The sequence below is a fragment of the Anopheles funestus genome, chromosome 3RL (genome assembly GCF_943734845.2).
Source record: "Anopheles funestus chromosome 3RL, idAnoFuneDA-416_04, whole genome shotgun sequence".
Lineage (NCBI taxonomy): Eukaryota > Metazoa > Arthropoda > Insecta > Diptera > Culicidae > Anopheles > Anopheles funestus.
The window spans coordinates 20236370-20261844 of NC_064599.1; the positions used below are offsets into that span (position 1 = coordinate 20236370).

General features: G+C 39.9%; 1 protein-coding gene across 2 annotated transcripts in view; it reads left to right on the forward strand.

Annotated features, from left to right (window-relative positions):
- Window positions 1–25475, forward strand: part of LOC125772241 (cyclin-dependent kinase 14) — a 124908-nt gene that overhangs the window by 63287 nt on the left and 36146 nt on the right. For both annotated transcript variants that reach the window (XM_049443716.1, XM_049443718.1), the window contains exon 3: window positions 12278–12472. In XM_049443716.1, coding sequence (XP_049299673.1) covers window positions 12278–12472 — 195 coding nt within the window. The remainder of the gene's footprint in view (window positions 1–12277; window positions 12473–25475) is intronic.

Here is a 25475-nt window from a genome sequence, read left to right on the forward strand (position 1 = left end):
AGGATTCATAAATATTTAAAGACTGGTGAATCTTGAGAATAGAAATTCAGAGTCATTCATTCAGTTGAAAGATTCATTCAAACGCTATTTCTATCGTTTAATGTTGCTACGAAGCATAGAGGAAAAAAAATCCTATCAACGCATCAAAGCATTAACCTCAATTTAGCACGTTTCAACGCCAATTCGGAAACAGTAACACCACGCACCACAAACGTTGATTTAACACCACATGTTACGCTAGAACTTATGCTATGCTTTTTTCTTGGAAAAACAACACCACAAGGTTTCGTTCATAGAAGAACAAAAAAAAAGAAAGTTTCCCCTAGAAAGAAAAAAAAATGGAGCGTCTGGAGAAAAAGACATGTGCGCAGTATGTCCCACTTTCCATCCAAACGCAGAAGAAACGAGGAAAGTCCTTATTTTTGCGCCTGTCACAAACAGTGAATAACAATAAAGCCTGCTGGTGGTAACGGTAAAGGAAAAGCACCCACCATGACACAATACATTATTCGAGTTCTTATGTTAAATTAGCATAATAGTAATAACAACCGTGCTTCTTCTATCCATGTTTAGCGATATACATACCAGCAACAAAACGAAGCAAACATATCGTGCGACACTTTACAATGCGAGGGCTTTTGATGGTGAATTGTCACCAGGGATAACGTCGCCCAAACGCCAAAGTCTCTCGCATGAGAAGTTGGAGGAGAAAGTCTTCTTTTATTTTCGGTGGCGAGCAAAAGGCTTCTCATCCTTTTTGTGAGCATTAAAAAATAGCAAGAATTTTTTTATCCTCACCCTCGAAATCTTGCGTGCGTATGTGTGTCACGCACGTAGATACTGGTCCATCGTCACGTCGCTCTCACCCATTGTGAGTTCCCGATGAAAACCGTAAGAATCCGTAATGACTTGTTTTCGCTTTTCTTGCGTCATTTTGCGTTCCACATACGCGTAAAATAAAGTTGGCGAAGGAATTGCGCCATCGAAACATGGTATCAAGTGAACTGATGTCCTAAGGCACCTTCTGGAGCTTTTTTTTCCCTTTTCCCGAATTATTTTACCTTTGAACAGGAGCAACCCACCACCCCAAACAAGCGAAAGGAAAAGGTGAAATCTCCGTACACACAGGAATTGGTTGTGTTCCGCGAACTTGATTACGGTATTAATGGGGCGTTTTTCCGCTACTGTGTCTATATTTTTTTTGTTCCTCCTTAACTCAGAGAAGCCTTACAAGTGGGAGGTTTTCGGAAAAAGTCGCGAACCCAGATCTCCGGGGCGTGGGTTCGCGATGGCTCATTTCACGGTTATATGCTGATGGGCGCACGTCTTTTGCTATCGCCGGGTACGAGGTGTAGGACGCTTTTAGTCGCTGATGGAAATGGTGGAAATTCTGGTGTGTCAATGATGGTGGCAACCTGTTTGCTTGCGACAAGAAAGACTTTATGCCATGGCGGTTTTGGTTATTGGTAGGGCGTTAAATGGGGGAACTGGTTTTACCTACCGTTTCCAGCTTATAAAAACTTCTTTTCATACCACAAATCCATCGTGTTACACCTTGAACCTATCTCTGCATTTGCTGTTATATTTATGGTGCTGAGAAGTTAATTTACGTCAAATTAATGAATGTTGCCTTTCCTTTCTTTTTTCGATATAAAGGTATGACATGAAATTTGAGCAAAATCAGTTTACAGAAACAATGATAAGATTTTCAATTTGTTGATTCATGATTTTTTTTTAATTAAGTATTAGGATTAAAGTTAGTAAACTAAGAACGAGGCGTATAATTCGAATTACTAACTACGGACTACAAATAATTTAAAATATTGACTTAAGAATAAACCAGTTGAATCGGGGTCTTGGGCGTGACAACATCAATCTTTTCTCGAATGAAAAAGGCAATCTTCAAGATTATTGCATCATTTTCTTCTTCTTTTATTTTTGAATTTCTGTACATGTTATTTTCAAATATGTTTGCCTGTTTTATTAATTTTTCATTTAAATAAATTATCACGATTTCATATTGTTTTTGTAATTTTCTTTTCAAATAATTTTATACAACTTAATTTTATACCACTTAAAGGCGTTTCCGTTTTCTTCGCTAACTTTAATTTACGCGAAAGCGCCAAATCAAAAAAAAAGAAAAGGAAACAAAACTATTGTTCATGGATGCAAGCAATTGTGGTGTGCCGCAGCTGTTTCAATAAACATTGATTGGTCTAATCAAACAGTGGCCGTTACGAAAATGGCAACGAATCCCCCTAGCGTGGTCGTTTTTCTGCCCAACGCGTCATTCCCGACCTGGTACGCTTTTTCGACAGACCCAGGCCATAACTTTTTTCCACACAACATCCACCACGCAAATCGTGCTTGCGCAACGATTACGACCATCTGCTGGTGAGTGCTGTTACATGATGGAAATGTGCGTTGTGTCGTAGGAGGGAACGGAAAACTCGCCTGGAAGGTGTTGAAATCCTTGGCAATCCTTCAAAGACTTGTGTAGAGTATGAAGGCTGCTCCTTCCTGCCCAGTCCTCATCGGCGGTACATGGTCGTGTATGTGAGATGTCAATAAATGGCTTCGTGCTGGAATGCTTCACCGCTAGCAAAGAAGACGTTTCTGGTGAGTAAGGAAACCATTTCCATGGCAAAAAAGGATGATTGGATGGGAAGGGTGCGCGAGAAGTAGAAGGTGCTGGACACCCTGCCGTGCCATTTCTTGACGCAGATTAAATTGTGCATAAAGAGCTTGTAGCATAAGGTGCTCTCTCGTTTGATTGATTGATTAGTTTATTCGGGATCGAACCATTTCCATGCCGCTCTTTTGCTTACTTTTGTTGTGGAGAAAAATTAAAAGAAAAGGAAAAAGTGGAATGTTATTTAAGAAAAAAAAATCAAGATCCAAAACTGCAAAAGTTCCCACGGTTTGAGTAAAATAAATTGATCAAATTTTAGCAAACGCTGTCCACAAACTCGTGCTCGCAGAGATTTTCGTTTTCGCATAGTTTCCGGCCGGGTGTAATTTTCCCATTGTAATCAATTTAACTATATTATACACACAAACCTGCTTTTCGTTTGTGCAAAACGCGCTACAAACAAAAGCGACGGTCAATTGAAGTTTTGATCGTGTTTTTTCTTTTTTTCTGGTGCAGTTTCCGTGTTGCATTCAACACGGTTCACCCATAGGCGGGTGTTATATTGATGTGATGCAGCCCGCATGATGGTTTGCTATTTATGTGCTAATTAAGTTAATTTAAAATATTGTTCGAATCGAAACGATATCACATCGGGCAACGCGTGTGAAAGACCTAACAATTTGTGCAGACTTTTATGATTCACCCGCATGTGTTTTCCAAATGCTGCACGCAGTTTGTTTTGCGTGCGTGTGTCTTTTATTAATTGAATAAAATATGGTCTGCGTAGCATGGTAATGTGTGTTTACTTTAATTATTAAATTGCATTATCGGTGTTCATATCTGTTTGTGGTAATGAAAATGAAAGTTAAAGCTTTTAATTTATTTCATTATAGTTGCACAGACTACTAAAATTGGATTATAAATGGTTTGACTGTTTTATTCATGTGCTTTTCTTTCTTGAACATCAATAGCATTGATCATCAATCTCTCACCTCATCCATGGTGGAATGGAATATAAATACCAATTATTTGCTTGCATATTTTCGGGATTAATCTTACAAATTACAAATATACATTATTGATCGATTTTCGGGTCTCTCTCTCTCTCGTAACATGATTGCTTTTTTAGCAGCAGTAAAACCATGACGGAAAGTAGCCATCCATAATTAACCGAACCGAAACACTTTGAAGCGAGTTCAATATTTCTGGTACCGCGTGCTAATACGTGCTTAGAATAATAACGTAATAACCTTCGACCAGAACAGTAGCGCTCCGCTTGTTTCGACCATTGCTTGTTTTGCCTTTCATTTATTAGTATTTTATACACATACGATTGTACTGTGAAGAAGGTTATCAGTGAAGTTTACGGCATTACAGAATAGTAACGATGAACGAAAAAATATACGCGGCCCATCGGCGACGTTGGTTCTAGCGGCTCTTTGCATTTGCTTCCTTTCCGTACAGGGTTTCATCAGCAACTTATTGGTAGAAGTAAACGAAACGACAACAGAAAAGCTTAACCATCAGAAGGTCAGGATATCCTGAAGGTCAGTCAAGCGTCTTACTATGGGTTTGGAATTATTAATGAAATAGCGTTACGATAAGAAAGTATGCTCATAAATCACTAAAGCGGACTATAAATGAGAGAGTAATATACGGTGTTTGGAATTTTACTACAGGACGCGAAGTCGAAGGTTATTTGATTTTTCCCCTACCACTGGAATTAGAATGCCAAAATGAGGTTATAAAAAATAAATTACATAAAAAATGGCTAAACTTCTTCGATACTTTCGGACTCCACTCCCGCAGTATGTACCGCTAATTTCTGGCTATAGAATCCTTGGAAAAAGGCCCAAATCGTCCTTCATTTGAGGACCTTTTTTCAAACGGACTGGACGCTTCTGGACCTCCTTTTCATAATCCTCTTTCACATCCCACTCCATTTCTTACTTCCTCTCCTTCCTTGGTAATGGTAATACCAAGGTGATGAACTTCCCTGAGTTATAACGACACCTTTGTGAGGGAAATGCGATCTTTTAACATGTTCTGCTATATGTTCGACTTCAACAACTTCTCCTCTACCTTTGCGTCGCACCTCAGAATTAATTTTTTGAACTCCTGATATTCTTGAAACTTTCCCAACAATCACTTTTCCTTACTTGTCCCGTATGTGTAGTGACTAGGAATTGTAAAAGGAAGAAAATATGTATATTAATTACTAAAGTTTTAATAAAATAATGTTGATTTATTAGGAGATCAAGAATTACAAAATCTGGGCGATCTTTAAAGATTTCTCCAAGAAATTACTATCATCTTGCACATCTTGTCACATCTTGGTAAATGGGGAATGTTTCTTGAAGTTTTTTAATGGGAAATTCTCCACCTTTCACTGCCATATAATTGCGCTCTGCATATAATCAAAGAAGCATCATCTCCTCAGATGTGCCAGCTGTCTGATCGTACACGTATCCCATACAATGTTGCAGCGAACGTAACGCTTTCACTCCCGTTTTGCCGGTAAAAAGGCGGAATGTCGAATAAATCTGCACTCGGTGTGTGGCATTCGTTGTTGCGGTTAAGCACACCACGCCAACGTTGGTGACTTTTAATTAAAATTGGAGCTGCTCTTCCCCATTGCGCGCTATGTTGACGCAACCCTACACACTCAATGTCGGATATTCATGTGACAGTGGAATTTCATATCAATAACACGAAATCAGTGCGTACATTTGGCGAAAGGGGTAATATTTGGTGAAAATCTGCATACTCCAAAAAACCATTGAGATTGGTTTTGTAGATTTAGATTCTTTCCGGCAGTTGCAGTGTGTTGCGGTGGGGGAGCAAGAATGCTGTTTGCGTCATAGTTTCATAGTTTTGTCGTGCTGCTCCTCGATTTAATAACCGATGTGGAAGGTATTGGAGAAAGGAAGCCGCTATGATACAGATTTGTAATGTCGATTGTGGGCTGTAGTGTTTTATAAAAGTGCTGATTGTGTCATCTCTATTGTGAAAATAGCTTAATGTATTTCTTTTTATTGATTAGATTTTTATCAATTTCATTTTAGTTTATTCGAATTCTCATTCATACAATATCTCTTGTTATGACATTTTTACTTTAAGAAGGACTACAATGTAAAATTTTTTTTATAATATAAAGCACACAAATTTAATGAAGAAACATAAATTATGCCTTCACTATTTTTACATGGAAATAAAACAAAAATATGTATTATCACCTTAGCGAGGTTTGCTATTATCTGATCATATTTGTTTGATTTTACTTTCGAACGAATTCCAGAACAAAATAATTGGTTTAGTAGCAAAATAATAGATGAACCGCGATGGTACCACATACGAAAAGGAAACAGTCGTCATCCTGGACAGGACAGCAAAATAATAGTGCAAAGGAGAAACGATTCAAAAAAATAAAACACTACACACTGGGCCCTTGAACCCAGCGTTGCCATTGTCAACGTGTGACATAAATAAATTGATTCACAGCAATTAGACTAATTGCAATTAGTTTAATTACTTTTTGCAATTACGTTACACGGGGTAATCCGCCGTGCATTTGTTTTGTGCGCTATTGCTAGGTTTTGCGCCAAAGTCCGCGTGACGATGGGCAACAGGAAGCAACCATTTGTGGCGTACACATTGAATGTGAGTCAGCAAATGTGGCAGCAGCATTGAACGAAGCATTAGGATTTGTATTGACGCTGATGCTACGATGAAATGGTAATTTAATCGTATCTCATCCTTTCGCTGCGGCATTTGTTGCCAAGCACAATTTGGACACATTGTATATTAGCTTTGGTTAGGATATGAAGTCATCATTCATTCTGGAAATTAATGATGTTTTAAACCTCTGCAAGCTATGTAATTGCTTTGGCTTTGAAGCATATCTTTAAAGCCGTGTACTTAGCGTTAGAAGACAAATGGAAGAGAATTATAACATTAATTTCAAGTGATTGTCTAATTGAAACTGTTTTCAATGTTATTCCAGACTTGCTTTTAAAGAGGATATTGATTTTTTATTTTGTTGAAGCGTTGCCGAATTAAAATCATGTACAAGACATACTTCTTCGCATAGACATAATGGTCTCATCACCAACCAACGCATCATTACCGGGTAGTAAGATGACTTTGGTCATGCACGAATCATAAACCATAATTGTCATCCGATGACAACGGTTTGTGTTACCATTTTATACACCATCTTCAACAGCCACTAAGCTTCATTGACAAAACTTTCGCTGCTTTCGACATAACGCCTCATTTTACATCATCTCACGTCTTGGTTGGTGTTTGAACAATGTTTGCTAGTTATTGAATTTTCCGCCTGGAAAATTATTTTCCCACCCTTCCATCGTTCATCTTCGCCGATGGTGCTAGAGGTTGGTTTGAGTGTTGGAAGTCGAATGAATTCATGCAATATAATGCTCGTCTTTCGTGACCCCGATGCTTTCGTTTGCCACTAAGTGCTACCAGGAACTTTCTTCTAAGTAGTATTACATCGTACGAAAAACATGGTACCCCCTCGGTCGCGGTTGCTTTTACACGGGATTTTGTGGAAGCTGGAAAAGATGGATCTTGCACGCTAAAGCCAACAAACGGCGGAACCCGGGGCCGAACGAGTTGTTCGCCTAAACGTTCGTAATGATGACTGGTTGATAGTCGCGTCCGTGCTTTTACCCATCGGCATCGGTTGTATTGTTGCCATCTTGCTGCTACGAAAACTTCCCGAAAACGTCAAACCGCAAAAGACCCGCTTGGGAGCGAGCGAACGATTCCGAATGAGTGGTTAATTAAAATACAATCGTTTGACAGCAGTTTGTGAAGTTAATTTTCCACTTTTCAATTAAACATTTCCCGCTGGCGTGGTGGGAGGGATGTATGAAGTGTGAGAGACAAAAGAGACATAATAGGCATTCCAACACAACACCGAATGTCTTACAAAATGGACGAATATGACAAGTTTTTCGCCAGTGGAGCGAACGAACTGTGAACATGATCCGTGGTTGTTCGTGATTTATGAAGATGTCTGTGGCGTTTGCTCGAGACATAATCGCCCGTACTGTTTTATTCATTGTGTACGTGTAACACGCGCTAGGAAATGATTTTCACCGTCCATTTGACTTGCGTCTGACGCTTCTGTCGGTACATGATAGCAGTGTGCGCGATGGATGGTCTTTTACTCGTTTGTCAAGTTGGATCACGTTTCGGCCATGGAAACAAAGGAAACCTGACTGCGAAGACCGCTAAGCTCTGGAGGGAATGCTTATTGCAGTAGTAACCAGAAAATGTAATCGAATGGTTGAACTGGTGGCTATTTATGGTAAGGATTTGACTCCTTAGATTCCTATCAGCCACACAAAACTGCCTCAGGCGTCCGAGCAAAAATGAGATCCATACAGAATATTCGGCTATTCTCCTGAGGTTCTATGGACGTCATAGTACAAGACGAAACAAAAAAAACTGGACAGCATCAGCCGGAAGGCATGCAGTGTCGAAATGAGAGTAATTTGTAGACCACCAATTACTGTTCCCCAGTCAGGAGAGGAGTCGATCACGTACCAGACAAAAGCTGATCGAACGGTTCGATTGGTAGAGTATTGCCCGTGGCGCTTTTGGTCCAAAAGGTTTTGGGTGGAATTACTTTTTCAAAAACTGAATTCATAAAACAACAGTTCGTCTCAATATCATTAATGCCATGCAGTAAGAGGATGTTCCTGATTCGAATAGGATAGCTTATTAACAGTTTGGTAGTTTGTTGGTACGCTTGAAGCTCATTTGTGAACAATTTGATCAAACAACCAGAACTCCCCAAGTAACGAGCAAAAAACCCGCTTCTTTGAGTGCAGATTTAATGGACTCTCTGCTTGCCCAAGGAGAGAATGTTTTATTCACAATATTTCGCAATTAACAGAGGCACCGGACTCGAAAACAACGCCATAACGAACAACGGTTCATGAGCCGGGGACAAAGTACAAAGTTCTAATAAAGTTTGTCATGGAAAGTTAAGATGAAAGTTCGCTTAACGAATAAAACTCCTCCCTCTGGCATATTATATCGAACCGTGCAAGAGCAGAAGAAATGATCCACGTGCAATTTGTTCCCAGAATCACTGCTATCGTTCGAAACGGGCCACTGATGTTATCCTTGAATGGTTTAACTGGCTTGCAGGTTTTTTATGGAACGGGATAAGGAAGAAAAGAAACGACTTGTATGGACAACCACCAAGGAAGAGAGTCTGGTCAAATTAGTACAGTTCAGGAGACATCAATGGAATCGACAGTAATTTAATAGAAGATTTTCTTTGATTTTGATGTTCCTGGTCAGGGTGAGTTAGATCAATTCTTAAAGCACACAAATATACACACGTTTGGTTGGACGGAACTTTAGCTTCCCGCAACAATGGCTCTAAACTAATCAACTCTCGAACCTACGAAGTTGTTTAATGTTCGACCGAAATTGGCCTTTTTTTGAACAACCGAAAAGCTACAGAATAGACAGTTGAAAATTTGATTTTCGTACTCCACAAACCCTCTCTCACACATGTACAGATGGCCAATAGAAATAAAGCATCCCAAAATGATTAAAGCACAAGTTGGTTGGTGGATTCACCAAGGAATGGATGGTGAAGAGATCTTGCTATAAGTGAAGCCAATCAGAGCAAATTTGGGCTTTAGTGTTGTTTCATTCGTTTATATGCAAAAGCCGAATATTGGATTACGGCATGGAGGAAAAGCTAACTAATAATGTCTGGTTGTATAAAGTTTTCCCCGTGTAAACCTTTTTTGGAAAAGTCCAAAGAAAACGTCCAAAAGTCGTAGTCGATGGAACCCTTCTGGTATATCCAGCTGAATATACTCGTCTACTCCCCGTATGTTCCCCAAAATGCAATTTTGCTGGTGGTCATAGTGGCCATTTCATAGTATAGCCGACGATGTTTGCATAGGTCCTGTGCTGATTTCAGCAATATCCTTCACAGTCTCCAATACATTGCGGTTCCTAGGGCCGTTCTTGTTTACTCGTTTTTCGCTGTAATGGTCGATGTGTTTGTGTGGGATGTGTACACGCGTCCTATTTTTGTTGGTTCAGTACAGTTCAGGCAGTCCAACCGTCGGGCAGGATTGATGCTATCGTCCACATCACCGTTCCCGATGCCACTGGACCTCTCAGTTCTTCCAGAGACTTCCAGAGTTTTCTATGTCAAGGACCAGTGAAGTGTTGAAAATGAACTGCATACAAACCAGAAACGGCTGCGCCATTTAACACATCCGCAACGCAAAGGAGAAGAGAGCAAGTTCATTACTTGGTTGCGGCCTCGGGTCAGTGTATTGGGGTGGTAGGGCGATACTCCAGTAACTGGTGCAATCGTTAGCACCGGAAACGGTTAGACTCGCACTCATGACGTGTAAACCGCCCATGGCAGTAATCGAGTCCTGGCACCGTAGATTACCTAGCAGTGACAGCAAGAGATCCCGTACCGTACTGAAGGTGGTGGTGTAAATCCATTTAAATTTAAATTTCCATCATCCTAATACCGCTACGTCGACATCTGCCCTGGATTATAATCCTGGGCACATCCCGAAATGCACACCGGGATGGGTCGGTGTTCGATGACACTGCAAACTTTCATTCTTCCTTCCTGTGTTCTTTTGCTTGCTACCAGTTGTGGGCCAGTAATTGACCCAGTTTTTGGTTTCCGCTTGGTCACGCCCAGGGTTGAACCGGGGATCGTTGCAGCGCTCTGTCTCGTTGGTTGGGACTGATGCTACAACCAACACCGAAGCTCGTTAGCTAGATAACTAAGGACACACGGGGCATTATACCGACACCGTGAAATTCCTGATAGGCCAATTTGGCCCGATACTGCCGTATCATGCTGTCATCTTCAGAACGCCAGAACGTCCGGAAACACCGGACACCATGAAACCTACCTCGTCCTCCTTAGGGTTTGCGATGAAAATGCGCGGGTTCTCAATTGCCCCGTGGAGACGATTATTCATTCATGCAGTTTTCTTTCTTCCTACAACCTGTCTGCTTGCTTGTGGGTTGTAGGAAATGGTCCGAAGTCTTACAGCTCCAGAATCTTTTTTTCTTCTCTCCATGTTGGTTTACCATGTGTCCCCGTGCGGGTTTCTATTAAGCTAGATGTGATGTTTTTTTCTTTTTTTCTTCCTATCGTGAACGGTGCAGGTACGTATAATAGACGTTGGTCGTCTCGTCACTGATGAATGCAGGTGCGTTACACGACCTCGTCGATGCTCAAGGACTCTGAGTAGAAGTGATCGAGTAATAAAAGAGAAAGCTGCATCTTAAGGTCAAGTGTTTGTGTATATAGCGTTCTGAATAGCGATAAAGGAAAACGTTATAGTAGTTTAGAGACAGAACGTCGTAATTGTGTTTATGTTTGTATTTCCCAGATGAAGTTGCTATAAAATCAGCCAGAGATCGTTTCTTTATATATATATATCTGTAATTTTTATAAAAAAATATTTATTTTAAACAATCAAACGTCATGAACTCAAAACTTAAATTCATCTTTATTAAACATTCCAAGACCCTAAAACAATAACACCTACTTATTGCTATGCCATTTGCTTTTAATTTAGATCTTCTCATGGAAGATGTTGTATCAGGTTTACCAAAAAAAACCTGTGACAACCCAAGCGTACACTAACGCAAACGGACACTTAAACACAAGCAAAAGGGATGTACTGAGAGCAGGAAAGGAAGTGTCATTAATCAACGTTTCTACCCGACGGCGTCACAGCGCCGTGCGGTGGGTTGACAGAAAATCCATGCTTTGCCGGAAGAACCGCCGCGCTCTCACGTTGATGAATACTGATGAAGTCTTTCACGCGTGAAGTGAAAAGTGGTTCCAACCTACTGGAAAGAAGGAGAAATAGCAACATTTAAACAGCACACACAAACGAAAAAACATCGAGTGTGTACCACCAGATATAAGCATTGAAGTCTTTGCTCGTCGCAGTGCGTCCTTGCCAAATGGCGGAGGGTGGAATGTTTGTTATTTTTTATGGTTCCAGTTTGTATCGTTATAGCACGAATTATACTCGCCTGTACGCTCTTGGTGACAATTATTTGTTGTCGTTTTTTTTCACTCTTGCATTCGCGGTTTTTTTTGTCTCTCAAAATCTGAAGTACCTTGCTAAATGGCTAATCGGAGGGTGCTTTTTGCAATGGCTCTTGCTGTTATATGCAAGTAGTGCGCTATGCGGAGCCAGCGTGTTAAGCTGAGGTTTCTTGGAAATTCATTCTTTGTGTTTGTATGTCGTCTAATTAAGTTCTTGGCGGTCGTTATGAATTGAGGGCGATCGGGATAAGTTAAGGATTAATAATAATGATAAGGATTGTTTAAGGTGCTTTCAAGAAATATATTTTTTAAATTTAGTTCTTGTGTATTGCATGTAAATCAATCAAGTTACTTGTCTTACATAAAATTTACTTTTCAATATGTCCTTAAACCTGTTTGTGTCAACAGCCGAAAATTAAAATCAAACAACAACTTGCAACAATTTCAAATATAGAATTTATCACATAGATTATTAGATTACTATTTACGTGTTGATGAATTGCCTTTGTGCTAATTGTTTCATATTTTTCTATTTCTTTTCTCAGCGATATCGCGCGAAGAAAGCGACGAATCAACGCAACAAAATAATCACCATCACCATCCGCATCATCACCATCATCACCACGGACATGGTCACAATCGTGGCGGTAAAGTGCCCTTCAACGGTTACACATCCGAGGAGTACCTCGACCGACTGGAACCAAACGGCAACATCCCGGCCGATAAGTCTTACAGCAAACGTAAGTATCAAACCGTCTTGTTGTCTCTGCCGGAAGAATGTCCGGATAAGACAGCTTACCTGACAGCTCCATCCATCTTGTTTTGCGGAGAGCCAAAACATGGTTTTACAAACATTCAAAATATGGGAAAAATGATCGAACAAATCTGATTCATTGTGTACAGTGTTTTTGATTTTTAGTAAGAAAACTTGACACCATCGTTTCAAAAAATCCTTCCTTTCACTTGCAAGATTTTGTCGCATTTTTTGAAGGATTTTCATCACCCCCAAAATGTCTGGCAGGCGCAAACTTCCTGTTTCGCGCTGGCGATGGTGTGCCCGGCGAGGAGAAAAAATGGCCTGTCACACTAATCTGTTTTCCTGCTTAAACACACCAGACGCGGGGTTTTTTGTTTGCCGAACCATTTTGGGTGAATGAACACACAAAAGCGAAAGGCCTGCCAGGGGTAAAAGTTTTCCCATACGCCACTATTATCTTCGTGCAGGTTTTTGGGGTCGAAGAAATGTCGTGTCTTACTGGGTGGAAGGAAAATACATCGCAGACACCCCAGCCATCCACCGTTCGTTCGCAAACAAGGTGACGATGCTCAAGGAAGTGCTAATGGTTTTTTCAACTTTCTTCTTCTTCATGTTACTGGTTAGCTATTCTTTGAAATTCGGTCCAAAATTACTACGTAACGAAGGCTTCTTCCAAAAACTTCCATCTCCGTCTAGGGGTTTTCTTTTGGGGAGCGCTGCATTGTGCTTTCTGCACATTGTTTCAGTTTCGTTCAGGCGAACAAATTACAATCACGATTACGAAACGAAAACTCTTGGTTTCGTACGCGTTTAGATTATTTTCTTGGGTTTTTTTTATGATCTTCATCCTATACATCGATGAGAGCCAATAATAATCTTTTTTGAAATATCAATAATAAAAAGTGGTCACGTGTTTGTCTCTCGTTCGAAACAAAAGTTTCATCACAAAAGAAACGTGATCAAATATGGCGTTCTTTTCCCGCGATGTTGTGGATCGATTTTTCACCGGTTATAACTGTTAGTATAGACGATTTGGATGGAAATAGAGTGAAAGATGATTGGAATTCGTTTGGTAAAATATATTTTCTTTCTTCGTTGTATTGTATTATGTAAAAACCTTTTTTTTATTATCAAGCTTATAAGTCAAAGTATGTTGAATTGTATAAGCCTTTGTTCACGATACACTTAGAAATATTTATGCATAAAACGGTATATTATCCCCGCCATAACGTTTCGCACGGCTCCGCTCGCTTCCTCACACTTACCGCACAACAAAAGTCAGACATTTGAGTGATTTTCTAGCACTTTTTCGGTTTTCGATATCGATACGACTCGCTCGTATGCGACACAATAGCTCGCAGGGAAAGCTTGAATGTGCCCAAACCCGATTCAGGATATTTTTATCCGAGCAAATAAATTTATGATTATGGCTCAAGTCGCATAACTTTATCGCAACACAGCGCCAAACGTACATAAAACCGTAAACATGGCTGAAAGAGGCAAACATCGAGACTTTTTCTTGTGTTGGAAGCATGCTAAGAACTGTTCTAGGCATCAGCTTGATATGGAGCCAAGAAATATGTGCTTCGGTGGTACAAGTTTTGCGTCACCCCGAGAAAAGGGTGCCTGGGAAACTTGGTTGTCCCATGTTGTCCAGAAGTACAACAACCACGAAAAAAACACACACCAATCCAGATGCCAAGGACGACGGCTATATGGTCTAACTGAATCTAATGAAAGTGAATGGGTGACAATATTTCATTCCTGCTACACCGTCGCACTAAACGGCCATCCATCGAGGGAACCTTGCGACGATTGTGCGCGCGCGAATGTCGTCTAAAGGGGTTGTAAGTCACAACGATCTCAGTAAATAACTGGCGTCCAGTTGTCCCGTCGTTTTTTACGTCGTTGATACCGTTATGCTTCTCATTGATTTTCGTTCAGCTTTATCTTTTTTTTACAAAAAACAGGCAGACAGACTCAAATATAATCTTAAATATTCAATTTACATCAATATGTATTCCTATATTCCGGTTGAAATTGTCTGTATCAGGAGTAAAAAGAAAAGAAAATAAAAGCTTTTGAATAAATCTTTGAAGGAATGTATACAATTAAATCTCAAGCTATCGTCAGCTATTCGATTGGACGCATCTGATTCGAATTCATGAATCTGAATGAACGTTTGTATTGACTGATTGACTGAATATTCTATTCCAATGTTCTATGAATCCTGATAAATCCTCAAAGCTTCATAAATCCTCAAATTCTCAAATCTATGATGATTTTCTCTATCTGAACGGAATTATGATTTAGTTATCTCTAGTTAATAGTTAGTTAACTCTAGCAATTCAAGCGTTCTTGATCTATGTAGATCTATACTAGTAAAATGATCGCAACAATTATTTCGCTAGCATAGTTATACTCGTACAAAAATCACAGATTCTTCTTTTATATACTGCTGTTGGCTACAGCCAACAAAAATGCTAGAGCCAAAATCAATAGCAAATTTTAAAAATCATAACTTTTTAGAGAGTAATGTATCTATGAGAATTAATTAATCTTTGAGGATTCAACTGCTGATATGAGGATATCCTGAGGATATGCTGAGGATATGCTGAGAAAATCTTGAGGATATGCTGAGATTCTGAAGATATGTTGAGGATATTCTGAGAATAACTCCTCACTAAAGATTCATATACAAGATTCTTTTCAAACGATTCCTTTAACACAACGCCACAAAAAGCATTTTTTCTGAAAAAAAGTTGTTGCATGCGTTTATTGTTTTCCTTAATTAAAGTTATAATGCTTTATTAGCCGTAAGCGCACCACCTGGCTGTTGCCTGAACGCGAACGGTAATCAATTTGTTTCAAACGACACACCTTACGTGAGCGGAAACTTAACGCAACTACGCAACCGGCAATCGTTAGTCGCTAGCTTTGTGCGTTGTGAAGAATTATTTCTCGAACGCACCTCCGCCGGAAACGGTGTTGCTACTTGAGCAATAAACTTTCATTTCCACCCTAGAGCGAAAGGCTTTTCCTTTGTGAACAGTTTTGCGTTTTTTTTTCTATTTGTGTGCGAACCCCAAGTGGTTTCGTTTGCGCGAAGGTTCTTTTCCTGAATGTTTTCGCATGTTTTTGGCACCTTGTTGTTTTGTTCGCCCTAGGGTGCGCTGGTTTTTTGGGGTGGAATGAAAAAGCGGAAATAAAACAGAATCAGCGTTGATATTTTTTTTTGCAAGGGAAAAATTAATTAAACCCTGTTTATCAAGCCCTATCAGCATTTCCAAAAAAACGCAACAAGGCTAAAATGTTATGTCACTTTTGAAAGCAAAAGGAAAAAAATAAAGCTCTAGCCCCCTTTCTACACAAATTAAAATGCTTGAAGCTGTGGGAGCTTTTGTGGTACCCAGAAAAATGCACAAAAAGCTAGAGAAAAACCGAAAAAAAACTGTAAAATATCAACGTTAGGCACCGTTCCATAAACCTCAATGAAGCAGTTGAAAAGTGTCGTTAACGTTTAATGGGTGACGGTTTTGCATAAAGTATTTAACGTTAACTATAATTTTCGAACCGAATGTTCGATTTTTTTTGTTGTTGTTTTTTGCTATGAATATAAAACATCTATTTTTTTAAGGCAAAAACGAGACACATTTCGCTAGCCTTTCCATTCAACAATAAACTGTTTTTATTCCCGAAGTTGTGAAGCTAGCAATGTGACGCTTTTGAGTATCTCTTAAAGTCATAACTAAGGAACTTTGTGTTCTACACTTTTGCCTGTTCTAAAGATTTTTTTTTCCTACTGGACGGTGGACGGTTATGCGTGAATATGTAAATAATTTTCGTGAAATGTTGCGTACCATCCTCAAACCTACCTCTTCTCTCAATCGAAGTTACACTAGTCCGGTGTTAAAAGGTCTTCTCTTTACCTTTCGGCTGAGATTGAAGGTACGCAGGGAATGTTCCTGGCAACCTGGAAGGCTGCCGAATTTACGGTGCCTCGTTTTCGGGTGGAATTTTATTTATGGTTGTTTTTGAACAACTTTTCACACGGAAGCGTCAGGTTGTAGAGCGTTTTTCGCCCACGGTTTTGTACCTCTTCAGCGCTACTACCGGACACGATCTATGCGAAGGCGTGTCACGCACATTCTTGGCTAAAGCTTAACCATTCCAAGGATCGCTTTCTTTCCCGGGCACACTTCGTTCAACAAGTTAGTAAACGCACGATTTAATGGTCCATTTTCCTGACCAAAAAACAAAACCCAAAGGCTGATCCTTTCTTACGTCAGGTTGGGAGAACGGTTTTGCTTGGCCTTTTACTGTTTCTGGCAAGCGAAAGGTTATCTTTTATCATTCGGCACAACATGGTGGTTGAAATCGCACTTTGATCTAGCGCGTGACTACCGTGGGAAGCGTTCAGCAAGATACGGTTTTTAATTCATGGTTTGTGAACGTTTTCTAGATGTCACGCTCGTAACGACTCAATTTTGCTCGCTTTGCTCAATGGTTTCTCGTTTCATTAATTTAAATTAATCACTTGGTGGTAGTTTTCTTCGACCATTTTACCGAGAAGCACGTGTACGGTTTGCTTTTTCGAATGAATATCCATGAAAGCGAAACGCGCCTGGATGAATGTGAATGGAGGCGCCTGGTAGTTGGTTCGCAAATCTAATTGGAAGCACGTTAAGTGCTTTGTGTTCATTAATTTTGCATTCAATTCATTTCGTTCGGTCATGTACAACCATTCAGAAATGTTTTTTGCGCTGCTTGTGCTACAGCATTATTTTATGAAAATTCCCGAAACTATGAGTTGTTTTAAAAAAACTCTTTGGAAAATCTTTCGAAAATTTTATAATCATTTTTAATACATTCTCATGTAACAAAATACAAGAAAACCAAGTGTTTTTTTTTTTGGTACACAAAAAAGTTTTCCCATGCTCAATCATTAATTTTAATTTTTAGCAAAAACACACTCGAATCACTAGGAATGCCATTCCATTAGTGCCACATTTATTTTCGTTACCGATCGAACATTAAAACTAACGAGCGTCGCTTGCCCCGTTACCAGACGCACGATGGGCGAGGAAGTCACAACTTGGCGTGGTTGATATCGTTTGCTTGTTTGGCACTGTTATTGCTCGATGCCATTTTCAAATTAGAATTTGTATTACGATGTGTATGTGTGTGCCTGGATGGGTGGGGTTTTGGGTATCGCACCGTGACTTTTACGGGAAAGTTTTATCATGCAATCGTTTTTGGGAAGGAAAAACTTTTTTCCTGTTCCTCCAGAGCCGCGTACGCTTTGATGCTTTGAATTCTCCACTCCAAAAGCGAACTAGAAATGAGCACCAGTTCCAGAAGCATGTAAACACTAATCGCATCAGTGGTTGTCTTTTTTTTGTGGGGTGAGGATATAACTCCCCTCGGGAAAGGTAATGGCGACCAGAAAAGAAGAACAAAAGTTCATCTGATTTTCAACCATTTTTTCCCCAGTTTGCCAAAAAGAAGCAAAACTGCTCACATATACCACTGCGGTATAGCGTCTCGTGCCAAAACTCGTTAAATAGACATTTTTCCTCGTTTGCCTCAAACAGCATCGACAGGAAAAGGCGAAAAATTGGAAATAAAAACCTTATCCTGTTCTAAATCGCTGGAGAAGAATGGCGTTTGCGGGAGAGCGAGTGGTACTTCAAACAAGATTTCCCAAAAACACTCCTCTCCGGTACGTCCCTTCTCCCTCTTATCGCACCTGTCCACCATGGAGACAGTGGGAGCATAAAAACGGTCTAGACTGGTTTTATGCTGTGAAGTTCCTCTTGAATTTCTCGGCTCCATGCCTACGATAGTATCGTAATGCAATATTCTTGCTGTCCTGTAATGAAAATCACAAGTTGTTGTGTACCTTTTCGCTGTCGGTTGATTAAAGTTGCTGCCCGGTGCTTTTCCAACAGGGACACAATTCCATTTTCATATTCGCTAGCGTCTTTCTTTCAATCCTTAACCTCTTTCCCTGCTTGACGTGTTCTGTCAAAGCTGCTGCGTAGTTTCCAGTTGGGTCGACTCCAGGACACTTGACACTTGATTGCTGCGTTACCGTTTGGTCTTTACACTTCAAAAGCACATCTCTAAAATATCATTTTCGGCCTCTGCTTCAGGAAGAAAAATTATTACCTAAGTACTAAGTAATCCCGCTCTCCCTCTCTTTCTCTCTGAAAGATCTACTGGTGGAAATTGTTGAAGTGAAAGTTGTCCCATTGGGACAACGTGAGCCACGTTGTAATATTGTAAGTCGGTGTTCAAGATGTTGGTGACAAAATCCAAAAACAGACACTGGAAGGTTAAGTCTAAAGTCGGCTGTAGTTTGTTAAGCGTGTGCTGGTGTGAAGTTTCTGCAAGCAATAGACTAACTTGGTGCTTCACTTTGAATTGGGGTAAATTTATATGCATAAGCAATGGTTTCCAAAGTTTGAGGTATTAAGTGCGCTGGCGAATAGTTACAGATGTTGGAACAGAAAGTTCGTGGCAGGTAGTTCGGTTTTTCGGAATCCTTGGAAACTTATTCTTTCTGCAATCCAAAGTTACTTCTGCCCCGTGTTTTTGCGTTTAGTTGTGAGAATTAAATATTCTGCAGCTTCTGCTTAATGAGATGATAAATGGTTTATTTCAATGTATTGTCCTTTCAAGAGCAATGCAAGAATCGCTTCTCCTTTGTTGGAGGATTTGACGCGTATACGTCGGGGGATCTTCTCACCTTTACTTGTAATGTGTGACAACTAGCTTCTAATTTTTAGGGGAAAAACACACACAGACAATCCACATTCTTCATGTGTCGTCGAGACTGTCCGTCTCCATCCATTCGCCAATGTCCCAAGCTTTAAAAATTCACCCAAACCCCATCAATTATTCATCGGATCAATCTTTATTAATACGCACTTTTTGACACGTGATTTGCGAAACGAACAAGACAGCAACCGTGATTGGCTTTGGCACGTGATGCGGAACCTCCGTGTGGATGGTTGTGTCTCTGGTGTGAGGCAACATTTCCACCCCACTTCTTAAGTCTCACGTGTGGCTTTCTTTGTAGCAGATTGAGATTTTTTTCCTCTTTTTTCTACACAATCTAACTTGAAGACGAGGCCTTGTATGGTGGAGGAAATGAAATCGAAAAATCGATTCGAAAGCCCCTTCGTTGAATCGATACGTGTACCCTCAGCGTACCCAACCTTATGTCCCTGGGGAGATACGCGGACCGCTTATGTTTGGGTTCTGCACGCGCCATTGACGTGGTGCGGGTGTCACTGATAGGTTCGGTTTGTTCAAATTCAATTCCATTTCCTGGAAGACAACAGTTCCTCTTAGGGGTTTTTTATTTGGGGAGAGTGGATTTGTAGTGAGGAAGTGTTTTTTTTTACCTTTCATACGCGAACTTCAATTTACCTGTACCAGTGAGATGAAGGAATCCTTCGTCAATTCACTGAAGGAATGTTCTCTTCTCGTTTTGATTGGATGGGAAATATATTTCTTCTACCGAAATGTGAGGCGGGAGGCCGCACAGTCTATGGTTTTCAGCTTTGGCAAAAACTTTTCCTGGGACAGTACGGATGAGCTCCCACAGGAATCGATCACTCAATTGAATTGATTTTGGGGGCTTTAGCGATGCATGCAACGGTGATTTCAGGGGTTGTGGGAGTTTGCCTGTACGCGTGTGCATGTTTCTACATTAGTTGTACATAATCTAATCAGTGATATCCGACCCGACTGCAGCATTATCAATAAAGATTCTGATTGGAGAGAAGAATATCTTTGAGGATTTTTGTGGAAATACGAGAAGGGTACAAACATGCGGATTTTACCCATCGTTTTAATTTTGGAACAATAAACGCAAATATGTTAAAAGATTCAATATATTTGGTGGAGATTTGTGGTCAAATTCTGCAAAACATTGGAAAATCGTTTATTTCCTATATTTCTTTACGAAATCGAATAATAAGTAGCATCACCTAGCAGAGTACGCCACGGTAATAACCACAAGCTTTACGAGGATGTCTTTATCGGCCAACCGAGACGTGACCATGGTTTACTGAATTATAACTACCTTTTCCACGACTTCGTTATGCTACGGAAATGGTAGTTTTCATCCATTCATTACTCTTCCTCACGACCATCGGAGGGGCTTCACTGCCAATTGTCTGGCATCGAAAATCTCTCGGGACCATCGTCAATGAAAGCGAACGAATAGAATGTGCACATACTTATGAATTACTATAATATAAATTTTCATTCCTTTCAAATTATCCGATCCTGCACGGTTGGGAACACTCCTCGAAAAATACGTTCTACGACATTCGTGCCCTAGCAGTATGCTGTCAGCATCATTAAGATTGAAATGGATGATATCGCCAATCGCTGCTGGAACATTCTCGATTAAAAGAACGAACCTCCACCTTGGGGATACAATGCGTCGTTGAGGTCAACCTCGCCCTGACAGTTACCACACCGGATGTCCACAATACCGTGTATGGATTTCAAAGCTATTGATTTTCGTGCTGGTAACGAGCATTAAAACTGCACCAAACTGTCTACTGGGACTGTAGAAAGTCTTTTTTTTCGGTGATGAGTTTCTCAATGATTTGAGTGACATTTTGACAAAATATATTACGACAGCTTTGCTCGAATTTTATCAACGCGTCGACACAGCCATGCTGAAAATGTTCATTCGATATGACTTTATGTTTATACCATAATTTGTTATTGGCGTGTTTGGTTACCGTGTCCTTCGTCGATGGAGTCTTGTTTTCCTTTGCTGCGTAGATGTCTATGCAAATGAGATTGTGTTTCGATTAATGCAATCGATGTTGGCATTGAGCTTTTGATTTTGGGGTAGTTTGGTAAGAAGGAGAAAATTTATTCACATAACAATATTTTATGGAAAATTTAGATGTGAAGAAAAGAACTTCAATATACTTTGAAGGGCTGAATTCCTTGAACGAAAAAGTAAAAATAATGTTGCTATTCCTTGAATTAACTTTTATCAAAAGGGCCATACATAGAAATTCTCGCGTATGTATTTCGTCTTCATTAGATGCATCACACATTTCGGGAATGTTTTTTTTTACAGATCCCAATAAATTAACCCATTTTACTGTCGTACAATAAAAAGTAAAGCAAAATTCTAACCAAAAAATTGGCAAATAAAGTCAACAACTGGCAACTGACAGCATCGTTCACACAAACGTCGTGTACAATGTGTTCCTTTGCATCAGAGGACAACTATGTTAGCATGGAAGTGAGAAAGTTTAATAAAAACAATTTCACTGCTGCTGAAGAGATCGCGAAGCCCAGCGTCGTACGAATGAAAGCACTCGGGCTATGGAAACAATCGTACATCAAGCCACTTTACGAGTCGCAACGTTCTGGGACGACGGATGCATCCGTGGAAATTAAAACCGGCGCCGCTACTATCCTTTCGGTGTGCCTTCGGGCGTGCGGCAGAATATCCGGCAGAAGCTGCAGTTGAATTTTTACGAGAATGATAAGTTTCTGGAAGAAACACTACGACTGTTGAGGTTGGATATGTGTTTTATGGAAATGTGATGAATATGTGGTAAATTAAAAAAATTAGCAGTAGTTGGGGGCGGCCCGGTGGTGCATGTGATAAACGGCGCCAGTCCACACGGCCGGACCGGGTTCAAATCCCATCCGGACCGTCCCCCCGTAGCAAGGATTGACTATCCGGCTACGTGGTAAAATAAGTCTAGTAAGCCAGAAAAGGCCGGCGTGACCTGTAAGGTCGTTAAAGCCAAGAAGAGAGAGAGCAGTAGTTGATTTTTTTTCAATATTATTCTATTTCAATTCGTATTATACGTTCACATATTTCTTCCATAAACTCCTTTTTCCTTTTTTGCATTAAACTCTTGAGTTTTCATATTAAAATTTAAATGCTTTTATAAAATGCAATATAACATTTGCAAAAAAAAATTATTAAAAAATTCGAACGCTTATTATTCGAATTTACGCTTATTATTATATTTTCGAACGCTTATTATTATATTTATTATTTATAAATTATTCGAAATTATTAAAAAATTCTAAGCATTTTAATTTATATTGCGGATATCCCAATTCCAAAAACTTTACAACCATGGTGGAGGTGACTTGAATTCTCATCAGACGACAGTCGTATTCTTGACTATCTTTACGCTTATAAAACAACTCTTTTATTATCAAACCTTCGTGTGCGAAACACAAAAATACTAACCCTCGTTTTTCTCGGTGGCACATTAAATGGGTCCTGTTGGTGCAGTTGGTATAGTTTCTTCAACATATTTTTTGTAGTGCAATTTTACCTCCGTACCGAAACCGAAGAAGCGAAGAACATACAAAAAAAAACGCCTGCAGCAGACGAGCACGCGCCCACTGGAGGAAATGGTATGCCTAGCGCGTGCACACTCCCGGATGCAATGACATCACTTTCCTTCTATCCATTGTGCAAAATTGCATTGTTACACGGTGCATTCGATGCAGCGATGAAGCAACAGAGAGAAGAGAGGGAAAAAACAACCGACAACGATCAGGGATCAGAGGCGGGCTTACGCTTACGTTTGTCTAACAGGAAAAAAACCTCCATTGCAAGCCTGAGTCAGACACTTCCGTTCGTTTCACTTCCGGATTGTGCGCTCGTATTGTGCGTGGGGGAGTTGATTTTTTCTCCTTAGACGCCTTTGTTAGTGAGCGGTGTCTCGGTCTACAATAAAATGTCACAACTTTATGCGAGTAGTTCGTACTTTACGTCGGTACTTTACAGTTGGCTGGCACCGGAATAGGGTGGTTGGTGGCGTTGGAGGCTCAACGAAAAGGGTGTTTCGTGCCGATGGACGTAAGTTAAACCCTTGTTTAAATATGCACCACATTGCCCCGTTTTGGAGGGCAGTAGTGTGTGCCAAGCGCGGGAAATAAAACAGAAAAACACTCGTAGTTGGAAAAGCGGAACAACTTGATGCGAAAACTGTCGGGATAATATAGAACCCCGGGAAATGGCGTTAGTGACCTAATTTCTCGCTGGCTAGAATTATGTGTGTTTTTTTTTTTGCTCTCTCGTACAGATCGCGTTAAAGGAGTGGGTGATGAATTTTCCATGTAAATTAAGTTCGCCAACACTTCCCGACCCGTAAGCCTGGATGTAGACAAATAAAGCTCCAGGACGTATGATAAAAAAATAAATAAATCATGACACGGGTTAAATTCTTTTGCCTCAGTTTTGAAGGGCGTTTATACACGGAACAATGTTACAACAATCTGCAGCTGAGCAATTTTGGTCTTTCTCTAAAGGTTGCGAGAAACACATATGGGTGAAGGTCGTTAACTGGTAACGGCATTCTGTGTAGTACATTATATTTTACATCATTTTACTTATTGGTTGGCGAAGGCATTTTCTTCCAGTTAGCGGCGGTAGTCGCGCCATTTTCGGTAGTCCTGAAGGTTCGCTCAGCCGGTTGAAACAATTTGTATGAATAAATCATACCCGTTATGCCTTTTATGAACCTTAAACTGCCGTGTTCTGCCGTGGACAATGTGCAACGAGAGGCAGACGCTCCACACTCAGTCTGATGGAAGTGGCGCTATTGAGTTTAAGAGCAGCATTTTATGTGTGGCCTCATCTTGCTCATGTTGGGTGTGTGTTTTTTAATGAATGTATAAGCTTTTTCTCTTCCTTTCAGTAGGGATGCAATACATTTCTACAGCTTTTTTTTGGTTTAAATTTACCCCTTAAAAGAGAATGGTGTTACATCCGCGAGTAGCCATTTGGTTGGTAAAAAGGATTTGAAAAGGTAGAGCAAGAAAGATGCAAGAGATTGATAAACGTTCAAACGCTCTGGTTGTACTTTATGTGCTTTTTTGTGCAAAAGTTTTCCACTTTTGTTGTTCTTCTTTGTTTGTTTTTTTTTTTTTTTGAAATACAAGCTTCTTCGAGGCCAGAATGTGTGTGTGTGTGAGAGTATTTTTACGCCAATATCCTCGAAAGCTTTCTACAGTAGCAGTCCATTACGAAAGTTTTGATCCAATTTTCTTGAGGAGAGAGGTAGATTGTTTCAATTTTTTTCGGGTATAATTTTTAATTTTCTTTATTTTTTTGTGTTTTGAAAGAGATTTTTATGTATAAGCTGGTCGGGATATTTTTCACATATTTATAGTTGAATACAGAAATTGAATAACTGTGATTGGCGATGAAAAAACGAAAGCAATTTATTGAATGAAGTTTTTTTTTTGCTTGAATCTTACATTGTTTAAGCCTGTTACGAAAACTATGTTTAGGGATTAGCAAAGCGCCATCATCAGCAGAGCTTCAACCTCCAGGAAGAACGGATCAATCACTTTACTTTAATTAATTAATTTTCAATTAATTAAATTTAACATACACAGAACATGTATTCTTTTTACTTGCGAAACTGTTAAAATTGTGACAAAAGCTCTCTAGAATTACTTCAGCAATTTTAATGTAATTTAATGAACTAATGAGTACTTTAACAATTTTGCAATTCAAAATGAAATATCTTTTAATTCCATAAAACACTCGTTTCTGCATTCTAACTATTTTACATGAATTGCTCACACGATGAGTCAAATGCAGAAGCTCAACTACTGTGAATTGTGACTTGTTGTATCATTCTCCCAGAACACATTGTTCCCGGTGAACGGTGTCAGGTTTCATTCTTCACTGAACAAACCATTCCTGCTGTTGTACACCTCATCAAAGGTGAGCATTATAGAACGGTCCCAGACACTGGCAAGAAAATGGCCCTTCCCGTCCCATTTTACGACGAGATTGGTGAAAATGGTTACCACTTTCATGACAATCGAGAGGAAGCTTTCGTTTCGGTTCCAGGCAACAGAAACCGGTTGCTTTCCACACAGTGAACACGAACACGATTCCTTACCGGGAACAATATGGCCGTCGGAAATGGGGTCGAGTGTAGATGAATGGTTGT